Source organism: Entelurus aequoreus, linkage group LG11 (assembly GCF_033978785.1).
Source record: "Entelurus aequoreus isolate RoL-2023_Sb linkage group LG11, RoL_Eaeq_v1.1, whole genome shotgun sequence".
NCBI lineage: Eukaryota > Metazoa > Chordata > Actinopteri > Syngnathiformes > Syngnathidae > Entelurus > Entelurus aequoreus.
In genome coordinates this window covers 61,107,988-61,129,867 of record NC_084741.1, presented here as the reverse complement: position 1 = coordinate 61,129,867, position 21,880 = coordinate 61,107,988, and the positions used below count along the sequence as shown (strand labels likewise).

Here is a 21,880-nt window from a genome sequence, read left to right as displayed (position 1 = left end):
AGTGTCAATACATCCAGTGTAGCCCGAACTCCACTATGAATAAATATCACATTGTGTGCACTCGACCTCAAAGAATGTGAACTCTAAAGGGTTGTGTATATCAGATGATGTTTTTGTGTCTTAGAGGCAATTCCACAAATTTCACTGCAAATTGTGAGCCTACACAGTTTGTTCACATGCCAGTCTGTTTGTGTGAATAATATCTTGAAGACCATTGTAAGTGCGTCTTGGATGTGGATTAAGTTTAGATGTTGAGAAGTGAGTGGATAGATGTTTAGATGCTTCCTACATGGCTTCTGTGTGCAGGAAAATTAACATTGTTTTCCTTAACTTCATCTTAACTACACAGATTGCAAAATTTATAGAGATGAACCTCTGCTAAGATTTAAACATTTGTCAGCTGAAAAATCAATCAAACCAAAATTATTAACTATGAGGATGTCAGGACCTGTTATATAGGCCTGACTCTATTTTGTATTTTCCTGTGTTTAGTGTTATGTTCCTGTCCAGCGCTCTTATTTCTAGTTTCTTTTTTCTGTTTTGTGTGTTGTCCTGCAGTGACTTTTTACCTGCCTCTGAGCGCTGTTTTCCGCACCTGCTAAACACATTGTTTTTATTTATTTTTTAAAATCTTTTCTAAGTCGTGAATAAATAAATACATAAAAAGTCTGCTAAAATTGTAGTCAATGGGGGCTCTCTATTTTGCCCACAAAACCCTCCAAAAAAACATCCAAAACCTGCCAACGTAATACATATCGAGAACTGAATATCTACCAAATATTAGCAATGTTGTCATTATAAGCGCTAACGCAGACGAACAATGACCCAAACAGCTAAGTAACCCTCAGCTGCCTTTACTGCGAGCCAGCAGCGATGTCTTGCTGCTCCTACATTATCGCATCTCGGCTTATAAAAGTTGTTCTAGATTTCATCTGGATATTAGGAGGATTTAGTCATACATCTAGAAGTTGTTCATCTGTGACATTCAATGTATACACTGAGATGGAGACATTCAATGTATATACTGAGATGGAGACAAACACACACAAACAAAGACAGTGTCTGCAGGGAGACTTTTCCTTGTTAACCCTTCGTGTGCATCAAGATTAATTATTCATATAAACTGGAAGATATGGACATCTTATCAGTCGTCATCGAAGTGAGAGCAGACATTGTACAGTGAGCTATCGTTTTATTATGTTTATAGTTTGTATTTCTTGTTTAGCATTAGCAATACTGCAACATGATGCTTTGTGTTTCACTAAAGCTGGATCTGTTTAGCAGAGCTTCTAAAACTTGTAGCTCGTCCTCCTTATATTCAGGATCAACAGTACAAGGTTCTGGATCATCATTTTGCTCAAAGTAATCCTTGTTGACTCTCACAAAGTCTGCATGATTTGCATTGTTGTTGGTGGGGAAGGGATCTGCGGTCCCTAACTCTACGTCACACGATCACGTGACTGGCTTCCTCATTATCTGTCAAAATGGCTCAGGAATCTCAGAGAGATTGATACTGTTTTGATCATTTCTATTTACTCGCAAACCTTGTAAGTATATAGGTGCCATACATCAGATATATATGATAATAGCTTCAACATAGAAGTAGTTTGTTTTTCCACTGTACTGGTACTTTAAAGAGCTGCGATTGGACACACTCCAAACTTGTCCCCACCCATTGACAAGACAAAATTATTTGTGATTGGATTTCGTTTCTGTCAACATATGTTTATACTTTAACTAACATGTCAGTTTAATTGTGTTATCATCTGAGTCAATCTTATTTTGACCTGCTTCGATGTAAAAAAACAAAACCCAAATAAAATAAACACCATCCAGCCCAGCACAGCAGGGACTGCTTCCACGGTTGTAGTGAAACCTGTTTAGCTGTTCCTCGTCCTTCAATGATAATTATACTTGTAAGAAATATAGTTTATTTTCCGCCATGGAGGCGAGGATTGCTGACTTAAAAGCAGTTTTTCACTGTTGATGTACATTAGCCACTAGCGCCCATGCTACAGTGCTCTAAGGACGCCTTCCTTTGCCTGTCGCTGTCAAATTTGCTGGACACCGCTCCAATGTGTCATCAGCATGCATTATCACAATAAAACCATCATATTAAAAGCTATGTGGTTGGCCAGATTCATATAATTTATATCGTATATTGTCTATATTGTGCGAGCCTAACGTGTACGTTTTCTAGCTATCTTAATATAAGGTTAGGTGTTTTTTCCACAAGTAGAAGTAGACATGCTCGTCTTATGACAGTCAGCTATCGAAGGACTGCAGTCAGGATTAAGATTCTTAGAAAACAATCTCCTTGAACAATTTGCCTGAGGCAAATACTTCTCCTTATTCTGTCTCATGATGAAGAAGATGAATTAAATATTTGTAAACAACTTTAAAAAAGTGTGTATTACCATGTAGTCGTAAGAGATATGTAAGGCTGCAGCTATCGATTATTTTGGTAATTTAGTATTTCAACGTATTTCAGGGAAAAAAAACAATAAGGAACACATTTAAATATTGTGTTGATCTTGTTAAACTGTCAACAGCACTCACCTTAAGTAAATAAAAAAATGCACAGTTAATACATGTGATCAGTATCAGTATTGTATCGGCCAATCTCACTCATGGAGGATCGGTATCGGCATCATAAAACCTTGATCGGAACATCCCTACTTTTGCCAGCATTCCCCCTTCTTCATTTCCTCTTCAGCCCATCATTATGCTTGGTTGCTTGGAAGCCTGGGAACCAATCAAGGAGGCTGATATGCATGGTTGGTCAGCCTTCATGTTCAGATGCCTCACTACCACGAGGAAGGTTCATTGTTAGAATCAAGTGAACTATGACTTATTCTCTTTTAAAATGGAACTTAAATGGGATTTTCCCAATATATTTTTCGGCAATGAAGATTAGTGTGGAAAAAGAAAACATGCATAAAATAAACTCTTAACTTGTACTTGAAAAATCTAAACAACGTTACAATCATATAGATACTATTTTTTTTGTTTAGAAATTTTACTAACACAAACAAACACTGCCATTTTACTTAAAGAGTAATGCTACACTGTCTTGAGCATGACAGCCAACACTCGCCAGGGCGAGTTGACTTCGCTGCCCCGGCCAGGGAGGTTAATGCTATCATTCATCAGCTGGTGGGAGAAGCGATCGTATGTATTAATTGAGTCTTTATTATTTTCGTGAATGTATTTTGGAATGAGCGATAGCCTTGATAGATTATTTTGTCTTTCATCTCATTTCTTTTAATAAACTCATTAATCAACTGTACTCCCGGGATTTTGCATTGTGGCTATGGCCAGGGGCGTCAAACAGGAAGGGAAATTGGGGATGTTTGAATAATATTTTCTGTCATTTAAATATAGAAGTTGTAACATAGATATAAATGTTAAGATAAAATAACTATAACCTTATTATTGAACAATGTCAAATGTTCTTAAGTTAAATTAAGCATATCTAAGTCTACCTATGCCCCTCCAAAAATACTAAATGGTTTGTTTCACCTAAATAGTGGCAAACCTCGCCCTCGAACACCGTCATAACGTCATCAAAGATTACCTTCATAGCGTTCACTCACAGCACCAACATTTTGGAACAAGGATGAGGTGATAGAAGAAAGGTAAAAATATAATAAATCTATCTGTGACAGCAAAGGAGAAACTTACGTACACGTTTCACTTTTGCATTTCATTGCACCTAGTTGTGGTGCGTTCAAGGACCCTTGAATAAAGTTACAAACAGGAACGTCATTCATTTTTAAAGATAGGGGGAGGCCTAAACCCCAGGGGATGCACTAATAACAATACATGATGATGGTAATAATGATATATTATTATGATTTATACTGTATTACCCAGTGATGATAATCAGGTATCAGCTCATCTCTATTTTACAAAACTTGACTATAAAAATGGGACCCATAACCTCCCTGCTTGGCACTCAGCAACAAAGGGTTGGAGTTGGGGGTTAAATCACCAAAATGATTCCCGGGCGCGGCGCCGCTGCTGCCCACTGCTCCCCAAGGGGATGGGACAAATGCAGAGGACAAATTTCACCACATCTAGTGTGTGTGTGACAATCATTGGTACTTTAATTTAATTAAATTAATATTTGTAATCATATTTAAGTGTATATGAATATTTTAATTTATATTCTGGCCTCTTTATATTACATTTTTGGCATTTTTTGTAAAAAAACCCCCCCAACAACCCTCAAAATATTTATTTTTAAAAACAAAACCAAATTATTTCAGGGATTTATCCAGATATGTTCTCGGTATGTTATTCCCATCTTTTGAAGTCAAAAACCTAATTAAGGTTTTTACATGGGTTTTGCAAAGCTGGTTTGGACCAAATAATGCAACAATTAGTTTTTTTTAGTGCATGTTAGAGTTTAGGATTGTGTGTGTGTGTGTGTGTGTGTGTGTCTGTGTGTGTGTGTGTGTGTGTGTGTGTGGGGGTGGGGGGGGGGGCTCCCTTCAGGAGTCTTGTGTATGCGGGGCCCAGAATTTGGTGCGACGCCCTTGTTTATGGTATGAGATCCAGAATAGCAAAAAGACCGCAGGAAACGTCTTTAATAAAGAGTCTCATAGTTCTGAAAACAATATTCAGTAACGATGTGATTTATTTGCCCAGAGAATTGCAATCTCGATTCTGAGCAAGAAAATAATAATTTACATTTTGTAGAAATGTGTAGCTTGGAAAAATAAGCTTGAAAATGTTCTCTGTCGGGCAGAGCAACATAATTTATACCTGTCAGCGTTCTGTACTGCCCGAGTTCATAGCAGGGATTTTGGGAAGTTTTTAATAGTTTCTGTACGTATGTTTGGTGAGGGCTTAGGCTCTAACTAGGAAGTGGCACTCAGCCATACCCCCTGAAGATCCTCAGCTCCAATGCACAGATGGAGATACAAAGGAAAACTACACGTTGGAATTCTCTACCTTTCTGACCTCTTTTATCATTCGTATCTACTCATACATTTCTTTGTTCCACTCCCACCTCCTCATCATCTCTTTTTACCTCCATTCTTCCTTTCTTCCCTCATTCATCCATGCTGCCACTTTAGATCACTTGTTTATGCAGTCCGGCCTGCTCTCTCTCTCTTTTCTCAGTGCTCAGGCAAGCAGATTAATCCCCTGTGTGATTTCTCACTCTTCTACTTTGTCTGAGCTGTACTTGGCATTGCGGGTTTTATCAGCCATGACTCTCCGGTTCCACATTCATATGGTACAAACATGCTAACATGAATCCGTATAGATTTAAGGGATTAGCTATATGCACCGTGAGCTTACCCGAGACCCTAATGAGGACAAGTGGTTTACGAATTGAATGGATACATTGATAGAAATAACAGCAAATAAGGATGACTCTTTGTTAGTCATTATGTGTATTGTACACCCACCCTGACAGCATTTAATATGATGCCATTTACCGTATTTTCCGGACTATAAGGCGCACTTAAAATCATTTTTTCCCCCTCAAAACTCGACAGTGCGCCTTATAACCTGATGCGGCTAATGTACGGAATAATTCTGGTTATGCTTACCGACCTCGAAGCAATTTTATTTGGTATGATAAGTGTGACCAGTAGACGGCAGTCAAACATAAGAGATATGTCTAGACTGCACTACGATGGCAATATGACTCAAGGAAACAAAACCAACATTTTATATGTTCCATTGAAAATATAGAACTTTACACACGGCGCTCAAAAATCCATCAAAATGTTTTAGTACAACTTTGGTAAGCTATAAAGCCGCACCGCTTGATGTGCCTCAACATACGAGTATTATTATGGTGTGTGTATAAGGTAAGACTTATTATCTGCCGTTTTGTTTCGCAATCTTATGCAAAAGAAACTTTTCTTACCTTCTGGTACCTGCTGATCTGTATTTGGGATCTGCATAAGTCCTGAAAATTTGTGAGCATCCGCCTTTGTAGTCCATGTTGACATCGTAGTTGATACGCTTCTTCTTTTTCTCTATCTTCTTGTTATGGGACATTCATCCTCCGCTGTTGCCATTTCTAATATAAAGTAGTGTAAAGTTCTTACTTATATCTGTCAGTAAACTCTCCATGAAAGCGCTAAAACATACCGGTGTAGTGAGTTTACATTATTCACCCAAGGAACTTTAGTTATTAGAGAGTTCCGGTCGAACGGTTTTTCCTGGGACGCATTTCCGTTGTTTTCGGATGAGGAGATGCTGCTCCGTTATTGATTTAAGTAAAGTCTGAATGTCATTGAAACAGTTATCTCCATCTTTTGACATTTCTTCCACTCCCGTTCTTGCACGCGACACCGCTACAACAAAGATGACGGGGAGAAGACGCGGCCGAAGGTGAGCCACGTAAATAAGACAGCCCACAAAACGGCGCATCCGGAAGCGACTGTCAGAAAGCGGCTTGAAGATGATCTGTAAAACATCATCTATGCAACATTTTGACCAAAGAACCACCATTACATGTTATGTAGACCACAAGGAAGTGTTTTCAATTTAGAAAAAAAAAAAAAAATTATGAGTCCTTTAATGCACCCTATAATCCGGTGCGCCTTGTACATGAAAAAAGATTTTTAAAACATAGACCATTCATCGGCAGTGCGCTTTATAATCCGGTGCGCTCTATGGTCTGGAAAATAGGGCAATATGGTTTTGCATAAGTAAATTAAATGATAAATGGGTTATACTTGTGTAGCGCTTTTCTACCTTCAAGTAGTGGAATATAATCCCGAAACATCGTTTTCTATTTACATAAAAATGTGTGCACCACAAAAATTTAATTTGATTATTTCGGTGCATGAAAAGTACAGGAATGTAAAATAAAACAGTGCAATGATAAATAACATGCTCATTGTCATGGTCATAGTCTATTTCATAGTCTACTTCAGTGATTCTCAAACTGTGGTCTATGGCTTCATCTAGTGGTACACCAAATAATCACTTCAATATTTAAACGCACTGTTACTATTCAAACTGTGTGTAATGTTAGTGGCCGACAATATTAAATATACTTGTTAGATAAAACCTCTTCCTTGTTTTTAATGAATATTTAGGCCTACTACGCTACTGTATTTTAATGTTGGTCATCATGGTAGTACTTGGAAAGCCAAGTGTTTCCTGTGGTGATCCATTTATTTTAGGGCTGGGTAATGAATTTGGTACTTCAATAGGTACTGATCAAATTCCTTTCGTTCAACCGAGTATTTATTCAAGTAAAATCCATATTTTGATACCTTTGTTACTAGTGACGTCACGTCCAGCTGCAGACTAACTACCGGCTCAAACACCTACCTCTAGGTAATGTTGCAATTTTCCATGCCAACAAAGCAAGTATGTCCAATGGAGAACGCCTGAATGCAAAGAAAGGTTCCACTATTCCAAAGTGCGCTAACTTGATGCTCATGGCTGTGCCATATAAATGCTCCTGATTAGCATTAGCGGTTTTGCATGGCGACTTCAACATCAATAACCAGCAAGGCACAGCTGTCTGTGTCAAGCTTAAAGTAGTCCATGGACTGATTAGCTGCAGGTGTGCCCCGATGGTCCGCCACTCGCCGAGGTAGAATGAACTGAGGAAAAAAAAAAACACAACGGGGAAAATGCAGGGGCAAAACAATAGGGAAGGCAGGAGAACAATATAACACAATCAAACAGCTGGTGTGCAATAAGTACAATACTTACAGTATACAAACTTTTTAGGGCTCAACAAAAGACTAGACTGGCACATTCAGCTTATTGGCAAAGACTACTTCCTGGCAAGGAAACACACCGTACTACTGCCCTCCTATGTGTTGTAATTTCGACTCAATGCAAAATCTACTACATAATACTCAGAAGTGTAAGAAAACAAGATATAACAACTCTGCAGCACAGTTACCATTATCAGCTCAATGTTTAAATGTTAAAATACAAAATGATTTAATTATTGAGCAAATTAAGATTGATTAACACATGATCGCAAACAAGAGTACCGAAAACTAGTATTGAATAACAAGTAATTGGTACTGTATCGATTCAAATGTAAAGGATACCCACACCTAATTTGTTTTGGACACGTTTAAAATGTTACATTAAAATAATATCACAGTTAAAAGAATTCAACATGTCCGAAAAAGAATAGGAAGAAGCAGATCTTTTTAAATCCTCTCTGCATGTTTCAGCAATTATATTTTCTATTTACAATCCTGCCTTTCACATGTGTTTACATTTGTTATTAAAAAGAAAAGTTTGTTCCAGAGTTTTTTCACTTCCTGTAATTCATTATTAAAATGTCATATGAGAGAAGTAAAATTATCGAGGATGTGGAGCAAAAGTTTATTATGCAGTGATGCAGAAAAATAGGAGAAAAAAGTTAACAATTAGGTTTTTTTTAATTAAATAGGTTAAAAAACACATACACACACACACACACATATATATATATACATAACAGATGTGAAGTAAATAAAGGAATACAAATCTGACAGACACATATATAACGTGTACAGACACATATATAACGTGTAGACATATATAACACGTATAATGCATCAATCAAATAATAGAATATATGTCAAATAGAAGAATAGAGATGGTAACATGATAAATGAATAACATATTGCAACTGGAACCTTTGCGTTATAGTGTTGTCAAACAAAAAAAACAAAGAAAAATAAAATACTGACTGCTTTTCAATCTTAATGTGCCATCACAATAGCAGAATACAAGACAATAACACCAAATCCCATGACCTAGAGTTCATTGTGCAAAAATATGTGACGGCAGCAGTGCAAATATGCAAGTATGTGTTCATTTATGTAATATCACAAGGCGGGCTTGGAGTCGGGGTCATTGGCCTTGTGGAGTTTCATGCATGATTTGAGATGATTAATAGAAACCAGTTATTGTTACTTAAGTACGCTTTGTTTTAAATGAAGAAATGTGGAAAAAAAAAATTAATTACATCCAAATATTGCTGCTGTATAAAATTTTCACAACAGTATATCTTAACATTCAGAAATATGTCTAAGGAGAATAATGTGTTGATTGGATAGAAGTGTACTGTTTGGATTTTAAGATGTGGGCTTCTCTGTGTTCTTGCAGGTGATTGAGTCTCTTGGTATCATGGTCTACAAAGCTCTGGACTACGGGCTGAAAGAGAACGAGGAGAGGGAACTGAGTCCTCCTCTGGAGCAGCTCATTGACATGATGACCAACATAGTGGAGAGCGATGTCTGCCCTGATGAAGGCTACGAGGCAACCGAGGAAGAAGATGACACGGATGACGACCCTGACAACATTTCTAGCCTTCATGGCTACAGGGGTATCCTCAAGGTATGCAAAAATAAAAGGAGTGCGGTGGAAGGTTTTGGAGAATGCAATAAATAAAAATATATTCAAATAATTACTTAAAATTGTTATTAATTAATAAGCATTGGAAATAAATGCATTAATGTGTTATTAAATGTCTCATTAACTAAGATTATTAAATCATCAATTAAATATTGATTCAATATTTTGATAATTAATGATAAAATTAAATAAATTAATTTAATTTTACATTAAAGGGGACCTATTAAGCAAAACCAACTTTTCTTACCTGCTGGTACCTGTTTTTGTGTATTTGGGATCTGCATAAGTCCCGAAAATTAGAAATCAAACCGTTGTGGAGATATTTTTAAAACAATCTTGACTTCCTTTTTACTTCCTCCAAACAAGCCGTTTAAAATTAAATTATTTGTGACGTTTTTCCAATTGGTGACGTCAGCGGATATCTCCATATTTGGTAGCAATTTACACAAAGAGCTTTGCGCGAGTCCGCCATTGTAGTCCGACACTGTAGTCCAGGGGTCCCCAAACTTTTTGACTCGGGGGCTGGATTGTGTTAAAAAAATAATATATATATATATATTTTATTTTTTATTTATTTATATAAAATATATAAAGAGGGCGATGTCACGTTATCGATGGGAAAATGCATTTTCAGACAATATTATTTGCCTGAGAGTAACAAGCGGTAGAAAATGCATTAGAAAGGACAGTAAAAAAAGTTTTTTTCTTTCTTGTTGTTTTTTTTTAACTTGGGACTTTCCGGATACGGCCTGCCAGCGTCCAAAATCCGGCCAGTGGGCTGTAGTTTGGGGACCACTGCTGTTGTCAATTAGTTCCTTCTTTTTCTCTATCCTCTTGTTGTGGGGCAGACTGGCTCGTACGTGCACATGCATCCTCCGCTGTTGCTATTTCTAATAGAAAGTAGCGTATAGTTCTAACTTATGTCTTTTTGGTTTAATTTTATTTGGAATTTGTATACAGTTACACAGTGCTACATCATATAATTTACATTTCTCTTTACAACATGTTCGAAATAGAGTAGGAAGAAGCAAAGCTTATTTAATCCTACCCCTTTTCCAATTCGTAGCAATTACTAGCACATTTGTTCACTTCAGTCCTCATTTTGCAACGCAACTGCAACATCAATGAATTACAACAGATCTCTTTATAAATAATTAAGTCAGTTATGATTCACAATCAAATCAGTTATGGTTCACATAACTGTCAGTAGAATCGTTATGGACGTACTAAAAAAATACATCATGGCTGACGAAGAGAAGTCACAGTCGAGGTGGAGCCACGACCACGAAACGGCAGATCCTGAAAGGACGGTCAAAAAGCGGCTTGAAGATGGTCTGTACCCCAAAAGGGACAAGCGGTAGAAAATGGATGGATGGATGGATGGAAGATAATAAATGATAAATGGGTTATACTTGTATAGCGCTTTTCTACCTTCAAGGTACTCAAAGCGCTTTGACGGTATTTTTGGTCTGTAAAACTTAATCTATGCATAATTTTGACCAAAAAAACACAATTAAATGTTATGTAGACCACAAGGAAGTGTTAAACATTTTGAAAATAAAATAATATAATGACCTCTTCAAGGTAATTAATGAGACATTTAATCACATGTGTATTTATTTCCAATTTTAATTACCTAATGGCCCAATTAAGCAATTATGCAATGATTTCAATCCGTCCCATGTGACTCCCCCCATAGCAGCTTGGGTATCACTATGCTGATGGGTGTTGTTCTAACTCGGGGGTGGGCAACGCGCGGCTTCCGAGCCACAATCGGCTCTTTACCGCCGTCCTAGTGGCTCCCTGGAGCTTTATCAAAAATGTATGAAAATGGAAAAAGATGAGGAAAAAAAAAATTTGTTGTTTTAATATGGTTTCTCTAGGAGGACAAACATGACACAAAGTGTCCTAATTGTTAGAAATCCCACTGTTTACATTACACATGGTTCACTGATGAGAGTATTTGGCGTGCGCCATTTTGTCCTGATTTCGGCATTCCTTGAACGCACCGTAGGTTGTTTACATGTACAACTTTCCTTGATGCTGCCACAGACAGACGTATTTTATGCCACTCCTTCTTCTTCGTCTCTATTTGTCTATCAAACGTTTTATGCTGTGCATGAATGCACAAAGCTGAGCTTTGTTGATGTTATTGACTTGTGTGGAGTGCTAATCAAACATATTTGGTCACTGCATGACTGCAAGCTAATCTATGCTAACATGCTATTTATGCTAGCTGTATGTACATAATACACTAATATGCCTCGTATTTTAGGTATATTTAAACTCATTTTATTTGCAGTTTCCGTTTCCTAAAGGCTTAGTGGCCACATGCGTGGATTGATTGATTGATTGATTGAGACTTTTATTAGTAGATTGCACAGTACAGTACATATTCCGTACAATTGACCACTAAATGGTAACACCCCAATAAGTTTTTCAACTTGTTTAAGTCGGGGTCCACGTTAATCAATTCATGGACAGCACCTTTTAGCTCTTATTTCCAAAATTGTGTACACTACTGAATTGGGGTCTTATGGCCGCTTATGTGGACACTTATACTGCCATCTGGTGGTGTCAGAAGAGTATAACATACAATAGAATTTGGGAAAAAAAGTGTAAAAATAAGAAATAGCATGTCACTAAACATGAAGTACACGTTTGTTACTTATGGACTAAGTACATCATATCAAAAGATGATTCTTAGTTGTATTCTAATTAGGATCCAATAAGCCCAAATATCAAAGTGAAATAAAAAAAAGCATGTAAACAAACAGATTGGGCCTTAAGAGGTTAACTTGGACACACACATCTTTACCTTTGGCCACTCTAAGCCAGTCATTTCCAGGAGTTATCACACCCTCTGAAAAGCCTCCGTTTTAGTAATATTTTCCAATGTTGTAAAAATGTGTAGAATAAATATTACATTTCAACATTTCTGTCAACAAAGATTTGCATGAGCCTGCGACACATAGTCATTTTGATAGTAGTCTAATATTGCCAATATAGACACTTACATCATGTGTTGCTTTCATTTGAGCACTTATATAAGGCTTTACATTTTTTGCGACTCCAGGCAGATTATTTTTTTGTATTTTTGGTCCAACATGGCTCTTTCAACATTTTGGGTTGCCGACCCATGTTCTAACTCAATGTATGTCTTTCTTTATTCCTGGAATTCTACTTGATATTTCCCCATCAGTTCTCCCTTCTGAAGTCTCTGCCTTTCTTCTAGATGTGTACGGAGCATTTACCCAGTCAGTCGGATGCCCCCAGTCACTACCAGGCAGTGTGCCGTGCTCTGTACACGGAGACCAGGGAACTCCGGACTTTCCTAGAGAAGATCAAGAGTGCCAAAGAGGTGGGTCAAGGGTTGACATTGGGCGTGGGGAAGTCCTCCCCCCCTCTCACATAAACCTGTACAGGATGATGACTGACCTTTACGCTTGTTATGAAAAACTACAGTACATGTAAGGCGGGAGATTTATTAGTGATTACATGATTACTGCTCAGTACATGCAGGTGCAGGGTAAGGCTGCTCCTTACCCCAGATTTCCCCCGGGATGTAGTGATAAAGTGAACCACAAAAAGTTTATTCGGTCCTTCCAGGGAGCAGAAGCAAATAAACTTGGCCCTGCCATTAATAATAGGTGCTGAACGGCGACCGTTTTGCCTTGATTAACAACTTTATTTTTTAGTAGAAAGCAACAATTCAACAGTAACATCAACCCTGGTGAGCTTGTCACAACCACCACTCCCCTGCTATCCCGGTCCCCGTATCAGCTGTTATTTGACACAGACCCCATATCCCTACATTGCTGCCCAGGATATGCCTGTATAATATTCTTTAATTTTGGACCTTTAGAATGAGCATGTCCTCATCCATTTGTGTTAATGAGGTGAAATTTCATCTGAAAACCTTTGACAAGTTGACTTGGTGTCCGTCGCCGCCTATTAGGACTTTTCAAAGTGTAAAATAAATGGCATATTTTGTTTTGTGAAGTGAATTATATTTATATAGCGCTTTTTCTCTAGTGACTCAAAGCGCTTTACACAGTGAAACCCAATATCTAAGTTACATTTAAACCAGTGTGGGTGGCACTTGGAGCAGGTAGGTAAAGTGTCTTGCCCAAGGACACAACGGCAGTGACTAGGATGGGGATCGAACCTGGAACCCTACAGTTGCTGGCACAGCCACTCTACCAACCGAGCTATACCGCCTTTGAAAGTAAACGAGATGATTTATTTTGTGTTTTTGCGTAACTTCCTGTCCAACCCAAGTTGATCTTAGTTAAATTGAACAGATTTGTTGCGGTCTCTGGCAAATATATAAGCTCTGCGTATATTTAGCGCTAGCGGTGGAAACGGACATGTTGACTTGAATAAAAACGGAAAGAGTCCGCCGCCGTGCGGGTGCCGTTCCACAGCATCTAGTGTAAATCCGGGGTTACAGAACCCGTTTGTAAATAATTTTTAGGATGTATTGCATCATTATAGAACCTTTATTTAACTAGATAAGAAACCCATTGAGATCAAGATCTCTTTCACACGGGTGATCTGGCCAAGAGGTCAACAGCACATGTCACAGAGCAGTTTCAAAAAAGTAATACGTTAAGACATACATTTTAAAATACATAAAAGAGAACTGTAAAACAATAAAGATTTACACCTTTTAAAAACACAGGCACTGTGGAAACGTCTCTTGCAGTCTGTCCCTCAGGACAGAACGGAAGTTTCCAATTGGAAGTAGTTCAGTGAGTTCAGTTTCGGCTGCAATGCATTCCATGCCATAGGGGCAGCAATGCCAAAAGCTCTTTTGCCAAATTCAGTCCGTACATGGGGAACAGTTAAAACATACAAATTGTGAGAGCGTAATGCATAAGAGCTGCTTTTTCTTTGTAACGAAGTACACAAGTATGGTGGCATTAAACCTAAAAGAGCCTTATAAATAAATGATAGTCAGCCAATGTGTGTATCTGCGTGCACTCAATGAAGATAAGTCTGACTTCATATACAGTTGACAATGGTGGGTGAGACTACGGCAGCCAGTAACAAATCTTAGTGCTGAGTGAAAAACAGTGTCCAAGGACTGGAGGCATTTAGACGAAGCACTAAAATAAAACACGTCTCCATAATTAATTACGGGCAAGATAGTTGCTGTCACCAATTTAAGACAGAAGCAGTTTTTATTTCTAAAAAAGAAACCAAGCTTCAACCTAAGCTTAGAGACCAAGTTGTTAATATGGGCTTTAAATGAAAGCTCCTGATCAAGAGTAAAACCCAAATACTTGTAATTTAAGCAGAGGTGGGTAGAGTAGCCAGAAATTGTACTGAAGTAAGAGTACTGTTACTTTAGAGCTTTATTACTCAAGTCAAAGTAAGGAGTAGTCACCCAAATATTTACTTGAGTAAAAGTAAAAAGTATGTTATGAAAAAACTACTCCATTACTGAGTAATTGATGAGTAACCTGTTCGTTTAATGATGACGGCAACAAATAATGCACAAAAACATTAAAATAGCAATGAGCAAATTTAGAGCCAGGAATATCTCTTAAGCAACTAAAACAATAATATATATTAAATAATAATACATTAACATAAAAAAAATTAAGGCAAATTGAGCCACAATAACTTAACAGCACCGTAGGCTCAGTAAGCAGAGATTATAAAGGGAAATAACAAGTTAGCCTTTACGCAAACCCTAAACTGATAGGTGTGGGCTGCACCTGAGAACACACTGTGCACTTCTGATTGGTGTTTCTATGCATGTGTGTGTGCGTGTGTGTGTGTGTCTTTGTCTGTCTCTCTATGAGGCTGCAGTGCATTATTAAATGTACCCACACAATGTACATTTGACAGTGATTAATAGCAGGGAAGCTAACATCAGCCTACGGTGACAGCCAAAATATCTACTAACGTTACTTACCGCGATGTGCTTCCTCAAATTTGACGTTGAGTTCATGTAAGCTTAAGCTTGTTACCGCTGAAACTTTATGTGCAGTTAATCACGTGACCGCCTGGCTCTGTTTGATTGGTGAAACGGAGTCAAACGTCACCAGTGACTGTATTTGATTGGTGAAACGCAGGCATGCGATAGATCCTACATTGAAGGTCTGTCTGACAAACCAAAACAAACAAAGCGTGCAACAAATCAATAAAAATCAGTAGCGAGTAGCGAGCTGAATGTAGATAAATGGAGCGGAGTAAAAGTAGCGTTTCTTCTCTATAAATATACTCAAGTAAAAGTATGTTGCATTAAAAATACTCTTAGAAGTACGATTTATCCCAAAAGTTACTCAAGTAGATGTAACGGAGTAAATGTAGCGCGTTACTACCCACCTCTGAATTTAAGTTGTAAAAAGTATGACCTGTTGAGCAAATGAAAGCTGAGCACAAATTAATATGAGTCCCCCCCACAGAATTAGTACCTCATACTTAGTGGTACCTAAGGATGGGTTTTGAATACATACCGACCGAATTCCGTCGGTACTAACGGGTATCGAGTCACGTAAAAGTGGATGCTGTCATATTTCGATACCTTTGTTGCGCTCAACATCAGGTCCGGTTGTAGACCAACTCAAACGCTTGGCGGGGAAACAAGCACTTAAGCAGCACTCATATGTTGCAATTGTCCATCCCAACAAAGCAAGTATGCCTGATAAAAAGTATGGCTCCACTTTTCCAAAATGCGCTATCTCGGTGCTAATTTACAGTACATTAGCTATAACATATGCATGCTACTAAATAGCATTGGCGATTTTACATAAAGATTTCAACACCTCCGAATTTGGTACTGAAGATGCACGTTACAATCAGACAGCTGGTGTGTTATAAGTACAATACTTACAGTATGAACCACCTTTTAGGGCTTAACAAAAGGCAAAACTACTTCCTGGCTCAGGCAACAAACTGTAGCCTGTCCATTACTGCCATCTAACGTCTTGGAATTCTAACTGCATGCAAAGTCTACTATATAATATTTGCAAATGAGACTCCGAAGTGTAAGGAAACAAGATATAACAACTGGACACCATTATGGTTACCATTCATCAACACATGAAAACACACAAAAGTACTGAATATTGATGCCGTTGAGTATCCATGCCCAGGTACCGGGAATTGGTACTGTATATATTTGAATGTGAAATGTACCCATTCCTATTGGTACCTGCTTTTGAAAAGCTTATTTAAAGCTAGTAGAGGTGTGGCCATCTGATACTATGCAATGGAGAACAACATTAAACAACTGGGGAAAAGCTGGGAAGTGATCTACCATAAAAGTGTGATTATTTTATATGTAATAGTGTAGTATAAGATAGCCCTGTAATTGACTCATGGCGACCAGTACAAAGTGCACCAGCTCACCCGTGACCCGGAACAAAATAAGCAGTGGAAAAACTAAATGAATCATAGTATATGAGTGTAACATCTATTTGTTTTCAGTACTGAGCCATGACATGGGAGCAGTGTTGGACAGTAGCATGAAATAGGCATGAATATTAAAGAGGCTCACAGAGCTATGGACAGTAGTGGGAACATCAGCTGATACCTTGAGGCATCTGTGGAAAAGCCTGTGGATAAATAAATGAACGGCCTCATCACAGCACATGCTTAATGACTCATGTTATGACATAACCAGTCTTCATCCACCACACGTTCTTTATTTTAACATGATTAAAGGGAATTGAAGATCACTCTGAGTCCGAACCTTTAATTGTTGTTATATAGAACACTGGTAGTGGCGTCGAACATGCAGACTTTCGTGCAGACGGTGCAGGGTCCATTCACTTACTAACACGCAGCCATTTTAATTATTCGTGCCAAGCCTGAATAAGTGGAAGGTTTGCGTCACAAAGGGCACCAGCATAAAAACTATGTCCTACAAATCATGTGAGTGACTTTCTGTTGCAAACCTTGATGGAATAATCACAATTAGAGATGGCTGATAATATCGGCCTGCCGATATCATCGGCCAATAAATGCTTTAAAATGTAATATCGGAAATTATCGGTATCGGTTTTTTTATTATCTGTATCGTTTTTATTTTTTATTTATTATATCAAAATAAAAAACACAAGATACACTTACAATTAGTGCACCAACCCAGAAAACCTTCCTCCCCCATTTACACTCATTCACACAAAAGGGTTGTTTCTTTCTGTTATTAATATTCTGGTTCCTACATTATATATCAATATATATCAATACAGTCTGCAAGGGATACAGTCCGTAAGCACACATGATTGTGCGTGCTGCTGGTCCACTAATAGTACTAACCTTTAACAGTTAATTTTACTCATTTTCATTAATTACTAGTTTCTATGTAACTGTTTTTATATTGTTTTACTTTCTTTTTTATTCAAGAAAATGTTTTTAATTTATTTATCTTATTTTATTAATTTAAAAAAAAACAACCTTATCCTCACCATACCCGGTTGTCCAAATTAGGCATAATAATGTGTTAATTCCACGACTGTATATATCAGTATCGGTTGATATCGGTATCTGTAATTAAGTGTTGGACAATATCGAAATATCGGATATCGGCAAAAAGCCATTATCGGACATCCCTAATCACAATTATTGTTATAAAGCGCACAATCGCCGTTATCATTCTATAATGCTAAAAAAAATCATTTCGATACTTTTTGAAATAAAGGGGACCAACATATTGGCTTTATTTTAACAAAAAAATCTAATGATACATTAAAAAACATTCCTGCAGTGCATTTACTGTGGAACCCACTTTTTAGCGTGCTAAATATTTGCAGTTTTTCCAAATTTTCACATGTTTTGGTACACACAAACCTTTAGTAGATCAGGCCCAGTGTGTATATTTTTCATTTTAAAAAGTGTGAGGAAGCAGTGCAGTGTGGCGTTGGAGGACATGCTCTCTCACTGGCTGACAGGCTGAAATGGGCCACAATAAAGACGAAGGGACATGTCTTACATGAATGAAAGTATCTGCAGACTTGCTGACACTCAGCCTGACAAAACCGCAGACCTGTGTTGATTTTCCAAAGCAATGTTCAGACCCTAGTAAAACTTTAATCTTCATCTTTATTAAACCCCACAACTACCCAAGGTTGTCAGCCCTTAGCGTTTTGGAGGCACATGGGTATTTAGAGTTTGGCCTAAGATTGAATTAGAGCCAGTGCTTATAAAGGACTTTGTAATGTAGAGAGTAATTTATGGCAGTAATCCGATTGTAAACGCATCAATTGTCAAAAAAAAATGCATGATCAAAAGATTTCTCTATGAAGGTGAACTGCACTTTCTTTGTTTAATTTTTTCTATCATTCACAAACATTATGAAAGACAAGGCAACGGATGTTTTTTTTTTAATGCATTCTAACTTGTAAAAAAATAATGGGAGGTCCTCTATTCTGCCCATAATACCCAATAAAAAACATCCAAAAAACCGTCAAAAATACTTTTGTGACTTGAATGTTAACCAAGTATTGGTAAAGTGATATTGTCATTAAGCGCCAACGCAGACAAACTATTTATAGCGGCGTAGTGCTATAGTGTTGACTGCTTCCTCGTTTCCTTGCTTGTCAAATTTTATTGTAGATCATAAATCATGCCTCTCACCTGGATAGTAGAAGGATGAGGACGTATTCCGACAAGGTGGTACACTTTGACAGCCAATTTAGACCCGGAATGGCGAGAACGACATGAAAAGACGGTTCAACTCCCCTTTCTCTTCGCAAGGATTCTGTGTCGTTCTTCATCTAAACGGGAATATATGAACATCTTAGCAATCGGAATCCTAATGACAGCAGACCTTGTACAGTAAGTGATGTGTTATTATGTTTGTTGGCTCTTAATGAAGTCTGCAGTGCGTTGTAATCAGTGATGGAGTTAGAAAACAAAGCGAACGTTGTGATGCGTTAGTTAATGCACCGAGTATGCTTTAAATGAACACAATCCATAAATATAAAATGTTATAAATCTGCTGACATTACATTACATATATATATATATATATATAATGTATATATGTTTGGATGTTTTTAAGGGCTTTACAGACAGAATAGAGTGGCTTCCAAAGGCTCCATTGTAAGCGGACTTTTGTCGTCGTCTTGTCTTTCTTAATGATTGTGAATGATAGGCAAAATTCCCAAAAAAGTGCAGTTCCCCTTTAATGGCAAGACAAAACAAAAATATGCTTAAACACAAGATAATTTCATCATTTAATTTGTGCTTTTCCCCTAGCGCACAATTAGGCTGTTGCATTAAACACGCAACATAATGTTTTTCTTTGGTTCAGTCATCTATTAACGTCTAGTTAAGAACTCACATTAGGCTTTGCCACTGGGGCTTCACAGTGGTTTTGAATCTCCTGTTGTGTGTGAATGTGTATGTGTGTGTGTGTGTGTGTGTGTGTGCGTGTGTGTGTGTGTGTTTCCACCTCAGGGTTCTGTTATGCCCTACTGCAACTGCCCTTTTACTGTGCATAATGCATCAGAATGAATAGAGGGGATCCGGTAGGTTACATAACTGATAAAAACAAGGCCGGACAGAGAGCATTCTTATTAAGGAAACCGGAATGAATGAATGACACTCATGGATTGACCAAGCCACGGGTATTGAGTCGACCCTGGAATCCTGACCAATCGCAACAGTGGTTAGGGGAGCTAGCTGCGGAATCCGAGCGTTTTGGCCAAGAGGAAAAGAATGCAGATTTACCTTGTACGCAACTTAAGAGTAGCTTATTAACTTGAGAGTAGTTTATTGAAAAAAATATAGTACTGTACATTGTGTACAGTGTACTATTGTGGCCTACTGGGATCCAATATAATTTAAAGGGGACCAATGATGATTTTCGTCTTTTCTGACTTTTATAAATGTTGTCACAATTTTGGAAACTCATGTTAAACAATACCGAAGCAGCAAATCCTAAAGTTCATGCATTTTAGCGTGAGCTTGCGCACAGTTTTGGATGCCTCTGTTTGCAGGGTTTTGCAGTCTGGCTATGTCTTGATATCCTTTTGCAGACAGACTCATAAAACGGGTTATGAAAGTGACTGTGGAGCAAAATATATGTAAAATGTACTGCAGTGCATATCCAATCCAATTAATATACCACAAGTAAGTGTTTTAAACATAGATAAAAACATCATGAGAAATGAGCAGGTGAGGGCCCTTTAGAAGACACACATCAGCCCTCATCAAAACATTCTTAAGAAAAGAATAAAAAAAGGTTTTGAGAAAAAACTTTTACTATTTGTTTATGTACCAAAAGGAATAATGTTGTAGTTTTCTTTTCTCATTTTTCTGACAGGTGGTCTAATATTAGACGTATTATGCACTTTACATTAGCTTGGTTTTAGTGTGTAAATTTCCATACATTTTTATGTATGCGGCCCTTGTTTGGACACACACAATTTTACTGAATAGGCCGCTAAGTAATTGGTAAAGTTCCAATGCAAATCAAACAAAACCACTTACGTTTAAAGACCTATATTCTGTACAACTAAAATACACAGTTTAACCACTCGTTTAATGTCAGCCTTTAAATCCTTAATTTCTTACTTAATACTACCGAGAGATAAGTTCTTTATGTCTATTACAATTAATCTTATGTATATTATTTCACTTTGTTTTTCATGTTAGTACATTTGTTTGACACTGTATCACAGTCAGCAATTGCTACTGGCGAACTACCCCGATATAGTTGTATCAGATAATTGGCTTCACTAATTGCTAACACAAAAATCATAGTTTTACTACAGGTATGTAAAAATAACTCACATTCTAAAAAAAAAAGCTAGTGTTGGATATATATATATATGTTGATATTTGCCCAATCTGTGACGTTTTTCCCAAGTGTATCCATATATGGATATCTCCATATATGGAGAAGTGCTTTGCGCGAGTCCGCCATTGTAGTCCGACATAGTTGTCGATAAGTTCCTTGTTTTTCTCTATCCTCTTGTTGTGGGACAGACTGTCTCGTACATGCACATGCATCCTGAAGAGACGGTCAGAAAGCGGCTCAAAGATGGTCTGTAAAAAATAATCTATGCAAATTTTAGACCAAAGAACCACCCATACATGTAGAAAAAAAATCATAATCTGACCCCTTTAAGCAAGTGATTGTATATATAAAAGGCCTTATATTATCGTCGTTGCCTGCTGTATCCCTTTATATGAATACTCACTTGCATGTAAGTATGCACTTGTGAATAGTAGCAGGGTGTGTAGTACTTGTTAGGTAATACATGCATACATCTGTGCCTTTGTTTATGAGGGAGATCAGCTGTGAGTGTCACCCTCCCCCCTAACGCTGCATTGCTGATCTGTTTGCAGCGCTGTGCCAACCCACAGGGGATCCATCTTCATCCATTCACCACTCCCAGCCCTGATTGCCAAGCAGGGTCTTTGTGCCCTTAAATAGACTTTGACCGAAAAGAAGCTAATCAGCGTTGATTCCCAGGAATAGGAATGGGTATTGATACCTATTTTACCGATTCCAATTTCATTTTCCATTTTGCTAAACGATTAGGTTCTTCACCTATATTCATTT

The 21,880-nt window shown here is 37.7% G+C and overlaps 1 protein-coding gene across 4 annotated transcripts in view; it reads left to right on the top strand.

Moving 5' to 3' along the window:
• Positions 1 to 21,880, top strand: part of spire1b (spire-type actin nucleation factor 1b) — a 75,107-nt gene that overhangs the window by 19,630 nt on the left and 33,597 nt on the right. For all 4 annotated transcript variants that reach the window (XM_062063698.1, XM_062063695.1, XM_062063696.1 and 1 more), the window contains exons 3-4: positions 9,100 to 9,330; positions 12,584 to 12,709. In XM_062063698.1, coding sequence (XP_061919682.1) covers positions 9,100 to 9,330; positions 12,584 to 12,709 — 357 coding nt within the window. The remainder of the gene's footprint in view (positions 1 to 9,099; positions 9,331 to 12,583; positions 12,710 to 21,880) is intronic.